The 20,595-nt window shown below is 40.4% G+C and overlaps 3 protein-coding genes across 10 annotated transcripts; 2 read left to right on the forward strand and 1 right to left on the reverse strand.

Moving 5' to 3' along the window:
* Positions 1-81: 81 nt before the first annotated feature.
* On the reverse strand, positions 82-3,111 carry LOC125293396 (proteasome subunit alpha type-7-B-like). The gene is made up of 7 exons (XM_048241278.1): positions 2,927-3,111; positions 2,696-2,822; positions 2,375-2,499; positions 1,030-1,152; positions 740-859; positions 478-540; positions 82-266 (listed from the first exon to the last, which is right to left on the reverse strand). The coding sequence occupies exons 1-7, from the start codon at positions 3,020-3,022 to the stop codon at positions 183-185; spliced, it is 738 nt and encodes a 245-aa protein (XP_048097235.1). The 5' UTR covers positions 3,023-3,111; the 3' UTR covers positions 82-182.
* Positions 3,112-3,213: 102 nt separating this feature from the next.
* LOC125293394 (calcium-responsive transactivator-like) lies at positions 3,214-14,791 on the forward strand. 8 transcript variants are annotated; one of them, XM_048241273.1, is made up of 13 exons: positions 3,245-3,344; positions 3,420-3,503; positions 3,601-3,675; positions 4,604-4,680; positions 4,764-4,848; positions 5,069-5,213; positions 5,698-5,907; positions 6,915-7,079; positions 9,974-10,075; positions 10,726-10,818; positions 11,129-11,248; positions 12,101-12,225; positions 12,513-14,791. In XM_048241273.1, the coding sequence occupies exons 2-13, from the start codon at positions 3,492-3,494 to the stop codon at positions 12,537-12,539; spliced, it is 1,236 nt and encodes a 411-aa protein (XP_048097230.1). In that variant the 5' UTR covers positions 3,245-3,344; positions 3,420-3,491; the 3' UTR covers positions 12,540-14,791. The 8 variants fall into 8 exon arrangements, with proteins under 8 accessions (XP_048097231.1, XP_048097230.1, XP_048097229.1 ...); XM_048241272.1 differs by having other exon boundaries at positions 3,249-3,344; positions 3,420-3,489; XM_048241274.1 differs by lacking the exon at positions 3,420-3,503 and having other exon boundaries at positions 3,214-3,344.
* Positions 14,792-15,005: 214 nt separating this feature from the next.
* mtg2 (mitochondrial ribosome-associated GTPase 2) lies at positions 15,006-20,514 on the forward strand. Its single transcript, XM_048241953.1, has 6 exons — positions 15,006-15,526; positions 18,147-18,294; positions 18,503-18,618; positions 18,723-18,941; positions 19,224-19,362; positions 19,643-20,514. Exons 1-6 carry the CDS (start codon positions 15,317-15,319, stop codon positions 20,038-20,040), a joined length of 1,230 nt encoding a protein of 409 aa, XP_048097910.1. The 5' UTR covers positions 15,006-15,316; the 3' UTR covers positions 20,041-20,514.
* The last annotated feature ends 81 nt before the right edge of the window (positions 20,515-20,595 follow it).

Below are 20,595 nucleotides of genomic sequence, written 5' to 3' on the forward strand. Positions count from 1 at the left end.
TGTCCATACCTGACTTGATTTCTTCTAGTTCTATGAGCTGCTGTTCATTAACCTAGCTGTGCAAAAAATGTGACTAAGACCTTTTGGTATGTAGAAGTTTATTTAATTTGTGGAAATGTCAAGTGCACATTTTGATATGAATATAGATCTAGTTGTCACTGGCTAGGTAAGAGGTAGTGTCCTCATGGTTTCTTTTTCTTCTCCGTCTCTTCTTTTTCCTTCTCCAAAGCCAAGACGTGGCGTTCTATCTCTTCAGGGTCCAAAATCTGGGGACACATTTTGAATGCACAAGTTATTTCAGGGCACTGTCCAAGAAAAACCTAATGTAGTCTTTCCTTTGGAAGATCAGATGAGCAGGTTTGGCTTTCATCAACATTCTTGTATGTAGAGTGTGTGTGTGTGTGTGTGTGGTCAGGGATTTTGGAGAAATGGGCACTCTTAAAATAATTCTCTAACTGTATAGTGCAATCCACAAACCTTCATTGGCTCATTTTGCCTCATAACTGCGAGTTCAATGTTCTTCCCTCCAGACTGCACAACCTAGAAATGATCAACAGCACAGGATATTGGCGTGCTGCATATATATATATCTATATATATATATATATATATATATATATATATATATATATATATCTATATATATATAGCCTATTTTTTTTTTTTATATATATTTTTTTATATATATCTTTTCGCTCTTGCATAATCAAAAGCCATTGGCACTTCCAATGTCACTCACCTCAAGCAGTGCTTTGATGGCTAGTTTTATAGCTCCTTCATCAGATTGTACATGTTCCTCTTTGTAGTTCTTCTCCAGGAACTCGCGTATAGTTTTTGCTGATCTACCAATAGCATTTGCCTGGAAAAGTAATCCTGTTAAAACTAGCAACTACAAGTCCTCTTGCCCCACTCTGCTTTTAAATTATTTTGATACTTTTGAAAGTCCATGACTGAACATGTTCGTCCAACCATGCATGACTCTTACACAAGCCTCTGAATGTTTGTTCATCCTAAATTCTGTGTGTGTACCTTCCAGGCGTGGTAGGTTCCTGATGGATCAGTTTGATAAAGGTGTGGTGTCCCATCAAAGTCAAAACCTGCAATCAAGGATGAGATCCCGAAGGGTCTTCGTCCATTGCTCTGAGTGTAACGCTGAAGAGAGAAACTGGGTTAAACAAGATACATGGGGCACAAACTCACATGGTGTTATATTTTAAATATTTATGGTTTTATGTTTCAAACTGTGTTTAACCATGTTGAACAGAAATGTATAGCAACCTCTTAGCCCATAACTTCCATCATACAGTGCATATGTAAAGTATTCACAGTGTTTCACTTTTTCCACATTTATGTTTCAGACTCCTCTTAAAATGGATTCAATTCATTTCTCATCAATCTACACACAATACTCCAACACTCCACAAAAAACAGGTGTTGTGTTTTGTAAATTTATAAAAAATGAAAGACTGAAATATTCCATTTACATAAGTATTCAGACCCTTTGATATGACTCTTGTAATTGAGCTCTGTTGAGAATTGAGATGCTTCTACAACTTGATTGGAGTCCACCTGTGCCTAAATTAATTCACTGGACATTATTAGGAAAGACGCATCTCTTTATATAAAGTCTCGCAGTTGATGGTGTATGTCAGAGTGAAAACCAAGCCAAGACAGGTTGAGGGGACTTAGCCTCTCATGCCCCTCCCCCACCACCACCGAGCACCCTCTCATCGAGTTTGCTCATCAGTGCACACCAGACTGTGATTGACAGTCAGATCTCACACAGCCCTGCTCTGATTGGACCAGAAGAACCGGGAGCTGTGGATTTTTGCAAAACAAATAACAGGCTCTAGGTGGAGGTAGAAGTGCAGTTTTTTTTCTAAAACCGGCTGATTTATGTTGTTCTGTCAGAGCATAGTGTCAGTTTCAGTGAATATGATCAAAACAATCTTGCCAACTGCAGCTTTAAGACACAGATCTGGGGAAGGATAAAAGAAAAATTCTGCAGCATTGAAAGTGCCAAAGAGCACAGTAGCCTCCATCATTCTTAAATGGAAAAGTTTGGAACAACAAACAGTCTTCCTAGATCTGGTCGCTCAGCCAAACTGAGTAATACGGGATGAAGGGCCTTGGTCAGACAGGTAACCAAGGACCCAATGGTCACTATGAATGAGATCCAGAGTTCCTTTGAGAGGATAAGAGAAACGTAAAGATGGACTGTTGTGTGAGTATTGTTATTGTGTGTAGATTGATGGGAAAAAAATAATTGAATCCATTTTAAGATGAGTCTAAAACATAACAAAATGTGGAAAAAGTAAAGCGCTGTGAATACTTTCCGAATATGCCATAGGAATCCCAAGGTAGGCCTGCACACCTGCTTCAGGTTACATATGAAGCGGGTGATGTATTCTACTGTCACAGGATCCTCCACTGTCAGTCTGTGACTCTGGCATTCCACCCTTGCCCTGTTGATAACAATCCTGGCGTCCGCTGTTAGGCCTATCGGTCAGAGAGAAAAGCAAGTCTGTCCTGTAGCCTGACTGTTCGTTTGGCAATTGTTTGGTAGCGTTCCTGAGTTTAAAGTACTCTGTTTAAAAGTGACAGTAATTATGGTATCCAAAACAAGAGTATTGAGTGTTAATTTAGCTGTAGGCTATGATATACAAAGGTTGAAAAAGCCAAGGGTAAAGTCTACCTGCAAAGGCCATGAAGACGTTATCGTCCAATACGCATATTTTACGCACGGTTCTGTCATCCTGAAGTTTGGCGACTGACTTTTTCTCCACTCCAACCACAACAGTGGTCTTACCACGTACACCAACCTGTTAATATGATGTGTTTTTAAAAAAGATTAATATTTTAACAAAATTAACATGTTGGTACTTTCACTTAGTGAATTGGAAAAAGGCTCTTTCTTTTTACTTACTACTGTAGAACCTTTTTTGACGGCTTCTTGCGCATATTCCACCTGAAACAAATGTCCGTCTGGGGAAAAAACTGTAATAGCTCGATCGTAGCTCATTGTTGTTCTTTAAAACAAAATAACTTTGGGTGTGATGTCCGGAACTAAATGTGAATTTTCAAATGAAAAGCGAAACTAAAATGACGACAGGGAACCAATGCATTCTCTCTGCGCCTCATTGTGTGCGCAAATGTAAATTCAACACGTGATTTATTGCGCTGAGAGAACAGACCGTAAAAATATATAGTAATAGACCGCCGTTTGCTTTGAGAAAAGTGCGTAGCGACTGTTGAGAATCAACGGACGTCGTCCTCACTTGCTTCCAATCCACCATGGGAAAGTAGCGGGTCACTCACTGGGTTATACCAAAAGACGAGCAGAGGTATTTGTATAGACTGGCTGGACATAAACCACCTGATCAGCATCATTTGATTGAGTACTGAATTATCATTTACAGAGTGAATGGCATGGGCATCGTTGCTTTCCTTTCCAGCATGTATGGTTTGATGGAATAAATGGCTTACATCGTATGTATCTAAAGGTTATTACACCCCTATTTTCACGTTCACCTTAGTATGTAACACTGGATTGAACGATAATAAATATTACAATTAAAAGAAGCGCTTTTGTTTTTGAAGATAACAATGTCAGTCGCTTTCTCTTCGACGCGCCCGAGAGGCAAAGGGGAGGTGACTCAACAAACGATTCAAAAGGTAAGGCATATCTTCTTATAATGGATATGGATTTCTTTTGGCTGTCTCTTAGTGCTGCTAGTCTGCTGCTCTTATGGTGGGAAAGTAGTGAAAACCCGTCTGCGATGGCAAACACACAAAGCAACGGGATTTATCCGTGCGTAATGTGCTACATAGATTTGACAATAATTCGCAGATATCCCTAATTAACGGTCCATGACCGGTTTAAACAGAAGAAAATTTGATGTACAAATAGTATAGCACATTGGCTGATAGCCGAGAAGGCTACAGCATCGTCGGGAACTAGATGTATTCTGAGAAAAAGTCACCGAGGTAACATTTAATTTAATGCAGGATGGCAACTATCTGTACAGAATGTGTATTGTCACCATCACAGGAAAAACTTACTCGAATTTTGTGAATTTTTTTTAAGAACATAAACAATTTCTCCTTCTCGTCAGTAAACCCAATAATGTGTTTTATAGGTGTATGCACATATGGACCACAACGGTATCATTGAGTGCTAATATGAAGGTGTATGGTTAGAGAAGATTAAATGACTAATGAGACTATTGTTCATCTTTGGAGGGGCGGGAATTAAAGATATACTTTACTTCACACATAGTCTACGAATTATCCAAGTGTTTTTAGATGGGATGAAAGGTGGCATTTTTGTCCGGTTTTCTTGCTCACTAAAACGAACAGCATATATTTGCGATAAACACGATATGAACACGCCTGACATTTGATTGTTTCCCTGTCACTATTGTCAAACTCAGGGAGGCTGTGGTGGGACATAACCTATAAAAACTGACCTACATCCAGAGAAGCGAATGAGGATTTTTTTTCCCTCGAAATATTTATGACAAAATGTCACTATTTCATTCAACTAACATTTCAGTGAGCAAAACATGTCTCGAAATAACCAGATGCACTTATTTCTCCTTAGATGCTGGATGAAAATCACCACCTTATCCAGTGTATAATGGACTATCAAAGCAAAGGCAAAACTGCAGAATGCACTCAGTATGTATTGAAGACATGGAGTACATAATTAGTGGTATAGCTTAGTTTTTATTTAGTGACTGATTTCATTTGTATCCCCACAGATATCAGCAGATTTTGCACAGAAATTTGGTGTATTTGGCAACAATAGCGGACTCCAATCAGAACATGCAGACCCTTTTACCTGCGGTATGTCCTCTGTTGGTTTGTCTTTTATTTTATTTGCCTTTTATTTTTTGATGCGGAGTAGAAACGATCCAGTTTTGAAAATTGCTCTCATTTTGAAAGCACATTATTTCACAGAGGCTATTTCAAAGTCTTCAATTGCAGGGCTCTTTACAGCTCTTTTTATAGCTCCCTCTTCTCATACTCATCCAAACCACCAACTAGTCTTCATTCCCTCTTCCAGCCTCCTAACCCTAACATGAACATGGGCCCAGGTGGAATGGGACAGAGTGGCGGTGGGCAGTCTCTTCACTCTCAGGCGAATCTAAATGAAAACATGGCCTCTGGTCTTCCCCCTACCTCAATGATGCAGAGTGGGATGAGCAATGGTGAGGCTAGCCTGGCCTTTGTACATGTCTGTCTGTTTATCTGTCTGCTTGTCACTCACTATGTCACTGCACTAGTCTGCTACTATCGATCCTTTCCAACCTGCAAGTGCTTTGCCTCCGTCTTCGGTTATCTCACTTTTTGGCTGCTCAGTCCTGCTGCCTGTCCATCTCTCTCTTTCTCTCTCTCTCTCTCTCTCTCTCTGTCTCTGTTGATCTCTTTTTGTTAAACAGCATTCATTTTCCTGTCTGTCAGCCTTACTTGCCTAGTTTTGACAATAACTAAAAGCCATTTTCATCACTTTCCCACTTGGACTTTCACCATCTCTTCCTCTATCATACTCTCTTGTCACTTGTCTCCCCTCCCTCCCTCTCTCAATCTGTATGCTTGTGTACTGATGAACTGAATGTGTTGCGTAGACACAAGTCCTGCCCACCACACTGTTTCGTCCGAAACGGCCTGCTGACTGTGAGTGTGTGTTGTCAGGCCCCAGCCACGCCCCCATGCAGCAGCAGCAACAGCCCAGTCAGACGCCTCTGCCCTCCAGCACGTCCATGAGCCTGCCGGCCAGCGGCCATCATAGCTTGGCCTCCGGGTACAGCCACCCTGTGCCCTCCTCCCAGGCCATGCAGCATCAGGGCCAGGGCTACGTGTCCTCAGCTTCCCGCAGCAACCTCAACATGCAGTCCAATCAAGGTGAGCCAGGCAAGCAGGTGGCGAACAGGACCGGTGGATTGAGAGTGAGGGGGAGCAGGAGAAGAGGGATAGGTGGACATGAGCATCATTGAAGGTTACAGCAGGGATGGAGTATGGTTGGGTGATGAGAGGCGAATTGTCACTCAACACGGCACAACAAAAAAGGAAACTCGTTGAGGTACAAGGCTGAATTGGGGGTGTTGTCCCTATCTGGACACAGAGATGTGTTAAAAAACATTGCAAGTTGTGTTGTATTTCAATGCAAAGTTGGTAATTTTCAACACATTTTGTGTAACAAATAAAAAAAGGAAACAACACTAACTGTGTTGTCCCTATCTGGACACAGAGATGTGTTGTTGTGTGTTGTTTTCAACACATTCATTTTAAGAGTGTAGGGAGAACAGTTGAGCAGTGATGGATTTTCATTATCGCAAGGTTTAACTGCACAGGGTGTACAGTAACTCAGGATACAGTGCATAACACAGTGAATGAAACAAGAACCTGTCATTAAGACTGCAAACCAGCTGTTTGCTTCCTTTTCCCCAAAAAGATCTCTAGATTATTTGTCCCAGGCCTACAGGACAACCCAATGTGCCTTACTCATGTTTTGCCCTCAGGTCATGAAAATTATAAACCCATGAAAACACAAACACATTCAGTTCATCAAACTGGAAATCCCTCGCTCCTCTGTAGTCTAGCTTGGTACCAGTGCCCTCTGAAAGGCTCATCTGACCTTTGAACCCTCCCTGACTTGCAACCCTCTTTTCCCCAGTTGTTAATGTGTAATTATCTCTGTCGATACACTGACCCCATCCCCAGCTTCTTTTGAGTTGCCATGATGACCCTTTCAGCCTTGCCTTTTTTTGTCTATGTTAGCTACTGGCTTGTCTTTTGATCAAAACTATTCTTCCTTTCTTTCCAGCTGAGACATCTCTGTGCTTGTTTTGAAATACTTCAGTGGTTTTGTTCGTTTTGATAACTGTTATATGCCCCAACAACATGTCCAGTCTCGATGATGCACCAACAAAGCGGTGGACCTCATTACTCCTCAGCTCAGGGAGGTAGTCAGCACTACCAAGGGCAACAATCTATAGGCATGCTGGGACAGGGTAACCAAGGCAACAGTATGATGGCACAGAGGCCCATGGGAAGTTACCGCTCATCACAACAAGGTAAGTGAAGGGATCTTTACACTGTAGTCTTGGAGTGAAGTGAGTGCAGTGAGCTGCTTGGTTCTGCCTGAGACATAATACATGACATTTTATGGATATGTAATCTGGATGATTGTAGACGATGTTTTATGGAAGATACTCTGTTCAATCTGTCCATTAGTAAACTATAGTGGTAATTCTTGAGATCTCTGAATGTACCTACGTGAGCTACAGGGGAGGTTTTCTTGTAGCATGAATGTGTAGCTGTAAGCTATAGGAGGATGCGCCTGTTTAGTGTTCATCAGTTAGACAGGGGTAAGGGTGATGTCGTTGGAGATCGTCATAGTGATGGAGTGTCTCAGCCACACACTGGTTTGATGTAGAGTGCCTGAGACAGACCAGACCAGACAGTCACATGACCTGTGTGGATTTAAGAGGGGAGAAGATTTATGGTGGCTGTCACTTTCATGCCCAGTTTGTATAAATCACCCGGCTGCTGCTGGGTCAGCACAAACCTGAAATAGGCTCCAATGTGGCCCTGCATGGACAGTGAGGGTCGCAGATAAGGCTGTTCACATAGATACCAATGGATGAAGCAGGTACTTTCTCGTTGGACATTGCATTATTAAAACACGCATCTTCAAACAGGTCACATTGGGTAGGATGCATGGTAGCTTCTACCGAAATATGGAACCCAACATGTTGGTAGTGAAATTAAAGAATGTGACAGACAATGTAGCCAAAAATCAAAAGGAATATGTAGCTTTGCTAATGGATTGGTGTGTATATCTTGTTCATGTCATTTTTACACAGTATGGTATTTGATGATGGTAATTAAGACATGGATTGCAATGGCTAATACTGAACAAATATTCTAATTACAGTGGACATTGGATATTACATTCTGCTGCTTGTATTTGCATGGTCTGAATGAGATGAGTCATGGCTTTTGTTTTTATGTGAGAGGGAAGGCTGAAGAGACTTCATGTCTTCACCTTATTAAAAAAACATCAGCAGATTATTTAATCAAGTAGTTGTGGATAATAAATAATAATAATATGTTTTATTTATATAGTGCCTTTCTCAGACTCAAGGTCACTTTACAAAGTGAGTGAGAAGAGGTATGTTCTTGTTGTTTTAATAATCTCACACCACCAGTTGGCTCTCCACCACTGGCCTGAACCAATGTCAGGTTCTTCTTAAGAACCATTTTGCCAAAAGTTATTCACCCTTTGGCAGTGTGGTGAATGAGGATATCTTGCTCACTGTGTACACAACAGTCAGTAAGAGAATGTCTCAGAGCTGCCTGCTTCTGACTTTCTACTCTCTACAGTCTTCTTACTCTATACTACATTTGGACTGTAGAATTATTATCTGACAGAATCTTTTGCCACATATTCCTGCACTATGGCTTCTTCAGTGACTGATACTGACACCTCCCTTGTAAGGACTGGTTGGCACAGCATAACTGCCCAATGCTGTAAAAGCATGAGTATGTAATCCTGTTGGAAATTAGCACAAGTTAAAAATAAATGGCTTTCTTTAGACTTCAGTACAAAGCCCCTCCCTTTAACCTCAATATGCACTGATTATATAATGTGCTGTGTATGCCAGATTAATTAACAAGCATATCAGTGACTTTTTTATCAGTTATTCATTGATGATTGCAGAGCAAGGTACTGTCAGAGAGGCTGACTTTCTGATGAAGGTGGCTTCAGTCATTACGTAGGCCTATAGAAACTTCCCCCATCATTGGGTAGTCACCTGTAACATTCATTTTTAATACCAAATCAAGTTGTGAAAATATATTTTAATTTCGGCATTCTTCTTTCTTCATTGTTAGTGAGCAGCTGGTTATCTGCTTAATGCTGGCTTATCAGCATTCATAAAGCATTTATACTTTTTTTTCTAAAATGGCAGCCTTGCGTTCACTTAGCCACATGGGTATGGATGAGGGCTATTACAAAAGCTCATACTGCTCATAGCTATAGCTGTAGCTATTGTGAAGCTCTGATCTGATCTGGGCCTAACCATGCTGGTTTGAAGAGTTCATATTTGTTTGGAGTCAGCTCAGCTGTTTCAGCTTAACTGTGTGTCACCTCACTGATGAGACTGCCAGGTCCTCCAACCAGAAGGACATGATGTGTGGGCTGGGCTATATGCCATTAATACTGTCTCAGGTTTTCCAGTTGTTGGCAAGAAGGGACAGATGCAAGTCCAAGATGTTTGTTTACTAGTTTATTGTTATTTGAATATTTCTGAACAGTATTGATGTCTGGGGTTTCTGCACACCACAAACACACAAAGATTGTAGAATGTTTGCTTTTTGTATTTCTTTATTTCCATTGTTACGTTGCACACGTACCTTCATTTAATTTCTAAATCACTTTTCATTGCACATTCCATATCCATTTTTTTATATTTCAATTAAATTTGAAAAATGATTGATTCTCTGAAGGCTGGCTGGCACCTCTCAATGGGAATTATTGTTTTTCCATACATTTCCCTGTGACTACATTCTCCATTGATATGCAAACCTGAACTCATGGACATGAATTAGAACCAACAACTGAAGCTCACTTCGTTTACAGGACCAAAAAGACACAAGACTCTTTTCCCAGTTGTGATCACCTGATAGCACCTTCTATTCCAATTTCAAACCATAAAAGGCACAGAACATGCCATAAACCACAGTCTGATTTTCCTGGTTGAGAAAACCAACCAGCTGCACTCCCACAGAAAAGGGAAAAAATCAACTTGCCAACCATCAACCAGCTTCACCCCCACAGAAAAGTGAAACGAAAGCAGCATCTCTTCCGCAGTCCATCCAAGTGCAACCCCTCGACCAATCAAATTTGCAATGGGACATTGATTGACCAGCTGATTAACCAACCCTGGTGTCGCCTGTCTTTCAGGATCTGCCCCGCAGTACACGGGACAAGACGAGTTCTACGGGGAGCAGTATGGGCATGGTCAAAGCTCCAGCGAGCCCATTAACCAGCAGTATTACCCTGATGGTAATCATGCAGAAAACCATTCCCTCCACATGCACCGCACATTCAAACACACATACATGCACGCACACACGTGCACCTACAGTGCATTCAGTCATCAATCTTATCCACTTCTTATGTTCATTATCTACAGTCCTCGTACTATTGTCACTTTCAATTTCTTTTTTTACCAGCTTTCATGTCTTTGACCTTTTCATAGCCTCCTCATTTCTTGCTCAGTGACAGCCCAAAAATCTCAACAAACCACACATCATTTTCACATTCTTTTATTTTTTTCAGCTGTTCATTTTTTTGGCAAGGCTTGATGGCGAGATCGGTCTCAGAGCAGCTCCAGTCACAGTGTGTCAGCCCTTTATAAGTCAATCCAATGGTGTGCGGAAATTTCAGATCCTTTCCCCTCATTTGTTTCCACACTGTTTGATGAGCGTAGTTTTGTCAAGTGTTTGTATCAGTGTGTTTAGGTGCATTGTATTTTTGTCCGTTGTTGGCATCTTGTATTGATGTATTGAAATATCCTCCCCCCAGTCTTTACATAAATGCGAAAACACAGACAGGAAACAAATATACCATTTTGGAACAGGTTTGCCGTGACTAGCTGGATATTTTTTTGTTTCTTTTTTTTTTTTTTGGCATATGCTTTCTTGGCCTTGCAGGTCACGGAGAGTACTCCTATCAGCAGTCCTCCTATGGTGAGCAGGGCTATGAACGTTCTTTTGACGAGTCTTCACAACATTACTACGAAGGCGGTAGGTTCTGATGCTCACATACATGCATTATATACTGTATGCCATACCCCTCAACTCAATACTCATATTTTGAGAATACATACCAAAACTTGCTTTATAGCTTGGTGAGCGTATTTCTAATGTCAATAAGCACATTAATAGAAGGTCAGATAAATGTGAACTGTTTAAATCCACTATATTTGTGATAAGAAAACATGGATCTGTGCAATATTGGTCAAAATTGTGTGAGTAACTTCAGAAAGTCAACGCAAGTCTTTGAGTCTGTACTGTCTGTGTGTGCCTGCTGTGGTGTTTGTCATGATTCTCACAGGAAATTCCCAGTTTAGCCAGCAGCAGAGCCAGTACCAACAAGGATCAGGCCAGCAGCAGCCCTTTAGCCAGCAGCAGTACTCTTCACAGCAGGGATACAGTGGGCAGCCTCAGGCCTATGGTAAGGCCTGCTTGGTGGTCTCTGGTAGTATCGTAACATGTTACAACATAAAATAATATATCCTTGAGTAACTGGACCGTAAAATGTAACTTGGCCTGTGAAATATAGATATATCTGCTATTCAATTTTATTTGTTTTAAGCCTTTCAATTATTTAAATAATTTATGGGCCATTTTTGAGGTTGTAAAGTAGTGCTTAAGTAGATGCAGTATTGGTTCATTTCATCTCAAGATTCTTTGTAAATGAAGCATTTTTTTCAACAAACAGTTTGTTTCATCCACACATGGGCAATTTATGGCAAAGTATTTTATGGCTACTGTGTACGGCAAACTACTTGACCCTACTCTGACCCACAGCACCTTGCCGGTGCCACTGTGCTCTGTATGCAAGTGTGACCCAAATGTAGCCTACTGATCCAACAGAGGGCGCTGTGTACATTTGAAATTGTGCTAAATAAACTTTTCCTCACTACTATTCCCAAATGATAGAAATACCTGTGATACAGGCTACATAACTAAGACATATGACAAGATGCAGGGTAAATAGGCTACAAGTTGGTGCTGCATTTTGAGTTGATTGCTATATAAGCAAAATGTAATCTACGCCATAAAGCATGTAACAACTTTTTAGGCCTTTGGATGGACTTACAATAAACTAGGTGTAGGCCTACTGTAATGTAGCATCACTTAACAGCACAATGTGCGTTTTGTCTTTCAATCAGTCGTCAAATGTGTGGCCCGCGGCTTACTCTATCGAAGTTGTATGGCCCTCTGAAGAAAATTGTTGCCCACTCTGGTTAAAACAGTAACAAACAAAACAGAATCACCAATGCTGCTGACTTGTCAATTTCAGGTCCCGGGCAGGGAACATCGTCCCAGTACTCCCAATATCAACAGGGGCAGGGGCAGCAGTACTCCTATCGCTCCTCACAGGGCACCCCCGGTGCCCAGCCACAGAGGCCGTATGCCTATGAGCAGGTATCTGGGTCATTAGGGAACATGTCCTCTCCTTTGTAGTGCATTAAAGTATAATGAAAGGCAAACATGTCAAATTATGTATTTTCAAACTGCAACACAAGGATAACTGTGCATGTTATGTGATCATGATGTATAGATGTAGCCTACAATTATTACTTCCTCTATACAGCATAGCAATAAAGTGTGTTGTATTGTGATACCGTGTTGTATTGTATTATGTTAGTGTTATACTTAGAGAATTTGGATACATTTCTCACTGACTATGTCTTTATAAACTTATTCCCCAGGGGCAGTATGGGAACTATCAGCAATAAGTTGATACTTCCAGACCAAAGGCTACCTCTTGGCAGTGGGGAGCAGGAGGAAAATAATTTTTTTTTGCCGATAACTTTTTTTTTTAGTTATTTTTTGAAACAAGATAAAAAAACAAGTAACTGCCTGTGTTTTGGTAGGCGTACATATATCTAGCCTGTTGCCATATTTTTTTGTTTGTTTGTTTACTGCCATTTGCTTTCTCTCTCAATTGTCACTTATTTTCACTTTATCTGTCTTACATTTGTTCAAAATGTGTCCTTTCTTTTCAATACATGGGTGTTCATTTCATCTAGCTAAACAAAGTAGGTCTAAAACATGATCAGTCCTCAATTATAATTCATATAAGAATCTGGTCACATAAGAGGTGAGCAAATCATGTGACCATATAAAATAATTTCTGTACCTGATAAATTCCTGACGCTAACCTATTGTTGAGTTTGTTATGCTGGTGCTTTTTGCCGTTTGACTGTTGCTATCCCAGAGTAAATGATGGCTTAAGAAGGTAAAATGTTTTGTTATTTTAGTATATTTATATTTGCATGTAATTTGCCTACATCAATCCTTTCAATTGTTGTCTTTTGTGTCTTTAGTTTGCTTTTATTTTAATGACACAAAGTAATAGATGCAACAACTTTCAAAGTAAAGTCAATAATAGAGTTTTTCATATTTTCCATGACCATCAGTTCTATTTTCTCTTCTCACCCCAATGCCCATGTCTTATCCATATATATCCTGGTATCTTTGCTTAACTCTTACTTGTGACTTTTAGTAGTCAGTAGAACATGACAGTAGGTACATATGCATGACAGGTTTATGCATTATGTGAACATATGTTAAGAATATGTTAAGAATATTTTAGTTTAGTGACACTTTTTAAAATGATAGATTTATTTCTTTATTTATTTATTTATTTATTTATTTATTTATATGTATTTGTTTTTTAAAATGAATGTCTTGGCTTATTTTGTAAATGTGTTACATATATATACAGTATATTTATATTTGCTGAAATCACAGATTGGTGATTTGGGATCCAACGGAGTAACACCAGTCTGTGATATGCCTAAATGTGCACACTGGTCAAAACCCTATAGACTATAAACACAGGAGCATATATGCTGTTTGTTTCATTTGAATTTATTTTACCTTATTTTACATTTTTGTACTCCATATATTCACTGTGAAATATACCATATACACAGACACAAGGCACATCTGAAGCATAATGGTTTAATATGACAATTGTGCATGATATGTGTAATGAGAGGACATGATTCATACATGGAAACTTGAAGTGATGGTTCAGGAATATCTATCAACTGTGACCAACAATTAAGCCATTTGTAGCCTAAGTGATAGCCTACACAAATAATCTAAAAGTGATGTGGTTACATATTATCAACAAAAAAAAAATAATAATTCAAAGGCAGGCCTATTCATGTTTTCAAATAATGTATTGACTAATGGCCAAAGGCTCTATAATGCTATTATTCATAGCTTGTCTTAAACCTAGACCTTGAGCAGTGGTGAATATAAATTTCAGTGTATGTGTGAGTGTGCACATGTGTGCATTTCTTTGAGTGAGAGTGTAGCCTCTATTAATGTGCTTAACTTTTTATTTGCCTTCACATCTTGACAAAATGGGTGATTAACTTTGATCCTGTGTGGGGTCTGTTGGCAGTGTGTGTGGAATCAGAGGTTTTGTTCAAAAGTACAGCTGATATGTTTGCCTTATTTTTATATTCATTTTTTATCGTTTTAACTGTAAAACAACTGTTTGTTATAAGTTTACCTGTATGTATGAAGATACAACACTATACTAAATTCACCAGGCAGTAAGACTATTATTCCATCCCTAAGGGGACAGCACAACCCATATCCTCTTGAAGTTGCAAATGAAGCTTACATAGAGTTGAAGTATCTGGCTGTTAAACAGCTACTTTTGTAACACAACCGATGATCCATGACAATCGAAGGACACCATAACCTCGCAACCACATCACTTTGTGTATGTGCATGTGTGTTATTTTTTTAGGCCTAGGAATACTGTGATTTGGATGTCTCATTTTATGTGTATCAGACTTTCATCCCCAATGTGTAGCCTAGTGTGCGAGAGATTATCACTAACCAAATAAGAGCGTTACTTCTGTTATTGTCATAAATTTAAATCATTGTGCATCGCTTGTAATATATAGTATTCTTTTTGGTACTGTTTAATATTGAAAATAATAAAGCAAAGCTTACCTTTTCATGTCTGGCCAATATGTGAAGTTGTGAACTGTCAGCCTAATATTTGTTCAGTTGAGGGGAAGACAAGTTAGTTTTAGCCTGTGTTTGCTGTGGTGTGGTAGTTATCTCAACCATAGGCGTACACACTCCATACCATTCGATGGCGCTAATGCTGTTGAAACTTTGGTTTACCTATCACCAAGAAGGCTACATGGCGCATTCGCCGTTATGTTTAATCCTCTCCAGCCGCCGTAATGTGTACAATGTCTGCCACATAACATTATCTGAGTCATATTTAGCCTACTATTTTGCAATGGCACATGTTGCTTTTATCTTTTTGGGTTCCCCCACATTTTGAAACGTTCTTATATTATTAGCACCAGGTTCTTAATTCAACATCATACGACAGTTTAAGATTCACCCAATAATCTCTCAAGGTTGTGACATTTGATAGCTAGCTAGCATTAGCTGTCGTTTGCTAGTAACGTTAACACACCGGGTTCACATTTTGTTGTATTTGTATAAACGATATTGGAGTGTATTGGTAATGCTAACAAATAGAGTTATCCTGGTTCAAGTAAAACATATTTTACAATGGACCAGGCAAGTCAGGCGGACCTGTGGTTGGCCTGGATCGTGGGGCAACCAAACGTCTTTCTGGCACCCACTGTCCAAGAAACCATTTTCCACAACTTGCGGATTGTGTGGAAAAACCCGTAGGATTCAGATAAAGACCGACATATCTGAGAAAAAGCTGGTGAGTTACTGTTCGAGGTTATATCAATGTTGTTGCTTTGTCAGTCTATTTTTACACACGGTAATGTGGCAGGCTACTCAAAGACCTAACTGATATCCAAGGCTGTAGCCATAGTGAACATGTGGAGTAATATGTTTATCTTTTTAGTATTACATAGCCTTGTTACCCTTCACAAAAAGTGTATTTTGCACTGATAAAAGGACACTTTTCATTGTTAAAATCCAGTGCTAAGATTATGGGTAGTCAGACATCAGCTGTGGTAGCATTCCTGAGAAATATCAGTCCATTTCTAGTGGACAATACTCATCTTACTCACTTTACAATTCTAATGGTTTCTATGGACAGTATGTTTTCTCCAAGGATTTCCTAATATCTGAATGACTGCACCTACCCCTTTATATGCAGCTGATTATCAGTACCAGAGAAAGCAAAATAGGCCTAGAGCATCACATGGCCATGCTTCACTTTAAACATGCACCTTTCAGGGTAGGCCTATTCTTCATTCTTCATCCTCCAGACATAACCACCGGTCAGGAGGCCCAAAAAGTTATAGTTTTGTTCCGTTGCTCCATAGAATTAACTGCCAAAGCTATTGCCACTCATTCATATGGTTTTGGTTCAGTAATCTGTTTTGTTTATAGAACCGTAGTATGTTTGGATGAAGAAGAATGAAGAAAACCCTGAAAGGTGCATGTTTAAAGTGAAGCATGGCCAGGTGATGCTCTATGCCTATTTTGCTTCCTCTTTATTTCCTCCTTGCTCCTTCTATATCCCTGCCCAATTGGCATCATCATGTAGACTACTCTCACTCTCTCTTAGTCTACTCTGAATTAAATGCACCAGAGTGAAAACATTAGAAATATTATCAGTAAAAAAGTTTGTTCAGGAGAACTACCCATTTCTGATCTAATGAACTGATGCACGAAAACATTTATTGACATGGGATGGACATCATCCGTGAATAAACCCACCTATCAGATTTTGTGCAGGTTTTACTCAGAAATGGCAACACCCAAGGAAAACTGTAAATGTGAGTCTGTAGGTTAGTTAGAATTCCTAGGAACAAAAAAACTGTTTCACAACAGTTTGACAAGATTTTGCCACACTAATGTCTTTGCTTCCTCTGATATGGGCTGTTGGTTAGTCACGTAGGCCTATAGAATTGTTATTGTTAAGTTTAGTTTGTGATTACATCGGACAGAAAGTCATTATTTTGGACAGTGCTGAGTAATAGGCTATTGTAGCGTTTTATGTCTTTATATTGGCATGTCCCTCTCAAAGTACATTACGATTACAGCCTCACTGATATGTACAATCTATAAGTTACCAACAAGCCTCATCTACGCAACTTTCTATCATTACCGCTGTAGCATTAGGGTCATTCCGTGTGAAATCACGCAATTTCAGCACAATTTGGCAGGTGACCCTCTCTGAAAAAATCTGAAAGAACTCACAGGTGTTTGTAGACCAAATCTATGCATAGATCTTAAATAGTATATCTGTATAACTAACTCGTTGCAAAACGACAGCCCTTTGAAACTTCAAGTCATTTTAAGCATCATTTTAACACTCCTTTTTGTTCAACTTCCAACATTTTCCTGTTTTAATAAAAAAATCCAATCGGATCAGATGTATCTTGTGTACTTTCCCCTCTGCAAAGCTCTGAAAATGGCTATAAATTCATTATTTGAAAAGACATCATCACCTTTGAGGGCTTCTCATTCAAAAAGACTTCCAGATTGACTTCCATTGTATTAAAAGAGCACCACATTTGGTGCAAAGTGGTACTGCAGATCCAGTACATATTTAGTGGATTTATAGACAATACTTTTCAAAAACCTTATCTCAATAAAGAAACTCAGCAGCAAGCCCAAATTTTAGACAGATGATCCTCACATACAGAATGATATATGGTAAAATGTAAAAAAAAATCCTGTTAACTGTCCACGTGGTGAAATGACAAGATGAAAACAGGCTTTTTGAAAATCAAGCCCAATTAAAAAAGAATGCTCTGACAATATGATAATGATAACAACCAAAGTTAATGCATGGACATGACCTTATAATCCATATCGATTAGATATTCATTAGATATCCTTAAAATCTAATGAATTTGTGTCACATACTTTTTGAATGAGAAGCCCTCAAAGGTGATGAGGTCTTTTCACATAATGAATGTATAGCCATTTTCAAAACTTTGCAGAGGGGAAATTACACAAGATACGTCTGATCTGATTGGATTTTTTAATTCAACAGGAAAATGTACTTCTATTCACATAGTTTCACTAATGTGTGTGAAATACCAAGAGAGACAATAATGTTGGAAGTTGAACAAAAAGGATTGTTCACCACAATGCTTAAAATGACTTCAAAGGGCTGTAGTTTTGGAACCATTAGTGATACAGATATACTATTTAAGATTTATGCATAGATTTGGTCTAAAAACACCTGTGATTTTTTGGACAGGGTGACCTGTGTGATTTGACATGGAATGACCTATTAACTTAACACTGTCAATGCTGTTCCTAGTTTCTCTTGTAGATTTGAATTTAGTTAGATCTTTGAAAAGGCCGATGCTGATTACGCTGACGCTTGCTGATTGTAAATTTCTCTCCTGCAGACACGCTACTTTGTGGATTACCGTAGAGTGAGGTTTGTTGCTGGTTCAGGGGGCAAAGGGGCTTGCGCATTCCACAGTGAACCAAGGAAGGAGTGGGGAGGACCTGATGGAGGCAACGGAGGTGATGGTGGGAGTGTCATCCTCAAAGGTGAATGCTCTCTCAATGCTGTCATTTTTGTCTAGATACATGCTCTGGTCATTGTTATTGTTAGAGACTGATATTCCACCATAGCTCCATAGCATGACTTCTGTTGGCATGTTGCTGTTTGGAATGGATGTGCCACTGAACAGATTATATAAATGAACATATCTTTGTGTGCCGCTGAGTGATCTGTGGTGTCCTGAATATCTTCTAGTAAACACACAGGTGAAGTCCCTGTCAACAGTATCGGCTGTATACTTAGGTGTGGATGGAGAAGCCGGAGGCAGTAAAAACTGTTACGGACGCAATGGAAAAGCCACTTACATCCCAGTGAGTCCTCCAGGCTCTAATAAGACATTCCATCGATTTCATTGGTTATCACATGTGCAGGGCCTTTGTGACATACTTGTGACATTTTGGTCTTTGTGGGGTAGGTGCCAGCTGGTACTATCGTGAGAGAGATGGGGAAAATAGTGGCTGACCTGTCAACGCATGGTCAGGAGTTTGTGGCGGTTCATGGAGGGGCAGGGGGGAAGGGCAACCGCTTCTTCCTGTCCAATGAGAACCGCGCGCCCATGACTGCCACACCTGGGGAGCAGGGTCAAGAACGAGTTTTGCAGCTGGAGCTGCGCACCATGGCCCATGCTGGACTGGTGAGAGTCTGAAACGGCAATTGCAGTCCAAGTCAATCTCCTCTCAGAGTGAGATTTTGCCATGTACACTTGAAAGCCTATTGCACTTCCTAAGAATGTGCCCTAATAACTGTGCAGCTTTTTGCACAATATGCTATCAATGAGTAGTTGAACCGGTTTGTGTGTGGAGATGATGGTGTGTGCTGTTGATGGGGCATCCATTTGTGTTTCTTAGATAGTAGCTTTAAGCATTTTTAGATGGCATCATGGGCTCGTCTTAATGGAACTCTGTATGATCTTCAGGTCGGGTTTCCAAATGCTGGGAAGTCCTCCCTGCTCAGGGCCATCTCCAACGCCAAGCCAGCAGTGGCAGCCTACCCTTTCACCACACTCAACCCTCACGTAGGGATAGTCCAGTACAGAGACCACGAACAGGTGGCAGGTACGTCACACACGTTGTACGTCGAGGTTTGGAAACCTATCCTTCTGTGGAGTTTGTTGCAAGGCTATTATTATCGTTCTCATTTGTCCTCATTGTTGTTTAGAAGGCTGGTGTGTTTTGAATTTACAGTCATGTTGGCCGCTTACATGACCTTCCAGTTCTAATGAATGTGTCTGTGCTGGTTAAAACGGTCTTGTTTACTTCAGTTTGTTTCCTTTGTAATTGTTATCCTTTCTCCCCCATCTCAAACCCTCCCATCTGATTGCTGCTCTGGCCACAGTGGCAGACATCCCAGGCTTGATCCATGGCGCTCACCTGAACCGTGGCCTGGGCGTGTCCTTCCTGCGGCACATCGAACGCTGTCGTGTCCTGCTCTTTGTTCTGGACCTCTCCGAGCCCGAGCCCTGGGCACAGCTGGAGCACCTGCGCTTTGAGCTGGACCAGTATGAACCGGGCCTCTCCCAGCGACCCCAGGTCATTGTGGCCAACAAATTGGACCTTCCCCAGGCACAGACGAACCTGGAGGCCCTCAGGGCACAGGTCCCCCAAAGGGTGATCCCTGTGTCGGCTCTGACGGGCCAGAACACGGAGGAGCTGATCTTGCACCTCCGAGAGCTGTATGATGGCTACCTGCAGACAGGAAGTGGTTCCAGCGGGCAGCGGCCTCTTACGTGGTAGCTGGGCTGGGTCAAGGCACAGACATGGGCAAAACGTGAACATGAGGTCCCTATAAACTGAACAGCTCACACTACCTGTGGTTACTCCTAATCTTACAATCAGTGTACATCACTCAGGTGTGATGGATGAACTGTGTGGAGGCATGCTAAATGGCTGAGCTGTACTGAAGGTCATTGTATCTGTGAGTGTGTGGGCACTTGTGCTTCTCAACAGCAGTGCTGAGCCCTGATTAGTTCCTGTTTATCTGTTAAATGGATGGTAGATGACTTCAAAAAAAATAGAGCAAGCAATGCATGTTTCTATCCATCAGTAGACACTCTGGTTTCAGTCTATTCCCACAAATGAATGTCGTTACTTGCCATGGACTACAGCACTGTTCTATTGTTTGTATGGACTAGAGATGTTTTGAGGCTGAAAGCTGTATAATTAAATATTTAACAAATAAATGTATATATTTTATGCACAGTTGTTTTACCAGTGGGTCTTGTCACCTCTCATTTGCAGATAATGAAGCTTTACTCATCAATTATGACATTTAAAAACAATGTAGCTTTG

This window comes from Alosa alosa, chromosome 4, assembly GCF_017589495.1.
Source record: "Alosa alosa isolate M-15738 ecotype Scorff River chromosome 4, AALO_Geno_1.1, whole genome shotgun sequence".
NCBI classification, from domain to species: Eukaryota; Metazoa; Chordata; class Actinopteri; order Clupeiformes; family Clupeidae; genus Alosa; species Alosa alosa.

Coding starts and splice junctions, on each gene's coding strand:
- LOC125293396 (XM_048241278.1), bottom strand. CDS start 3,022: ATGAGCTACGATCGAGCTATTACAGTTTTTTCCCCAGACGGACATTTG. Junction 2,823..2,926: donor TCAAAAAAGGTTCTACAGTA/GTAAGTAAAAAG, acceptor TCATATTAACAG/GTTGGTGTACGTGGTAAGAC. Junction 860..1,029: donor GAACCTACCACGCCTGGAAG/GTACACACACAG, acceptor TTACTTTTCCAG/GCAAATGCTATTGGTAGATC.
- LOC125293394 (XM_048241273.1), top strand. Junction 7,080..9,973: donor TTACCGCTCATCACAACAAG/GTAAGTGAAGGG, acceptor CCTGTCTTTCAG/GATCTGCCCCGCAGTACACG. Junction 10,819..11,128: donor ACAACATTACTACGAAGGCG/GTAGGTTCTGAT, acceptor TGATTCTCACAG/GAAATTCCCAGTTTAGCCAG.
- mtg2 (XM_048241953.1), top strand. CDS start 15,317: ATGCTAACAAATAGAGTTATCCTGGTTCAAGTAAAACATATTTTACAA. Junction 18,942..19,223: donor CCATGGCCCATGCTGGACTG/GTGAGAGTCTGA, acceptor TATGATCTTCAG/GTCGGGTTTCCAAATGCTGG. Junction 19,363..19,642: donor AGACCACGAACAGGTGGCAG/GTACGTCACACA, acceptor CTCTGGCCACAG/TGGCAGACATCCCAGGCTTG.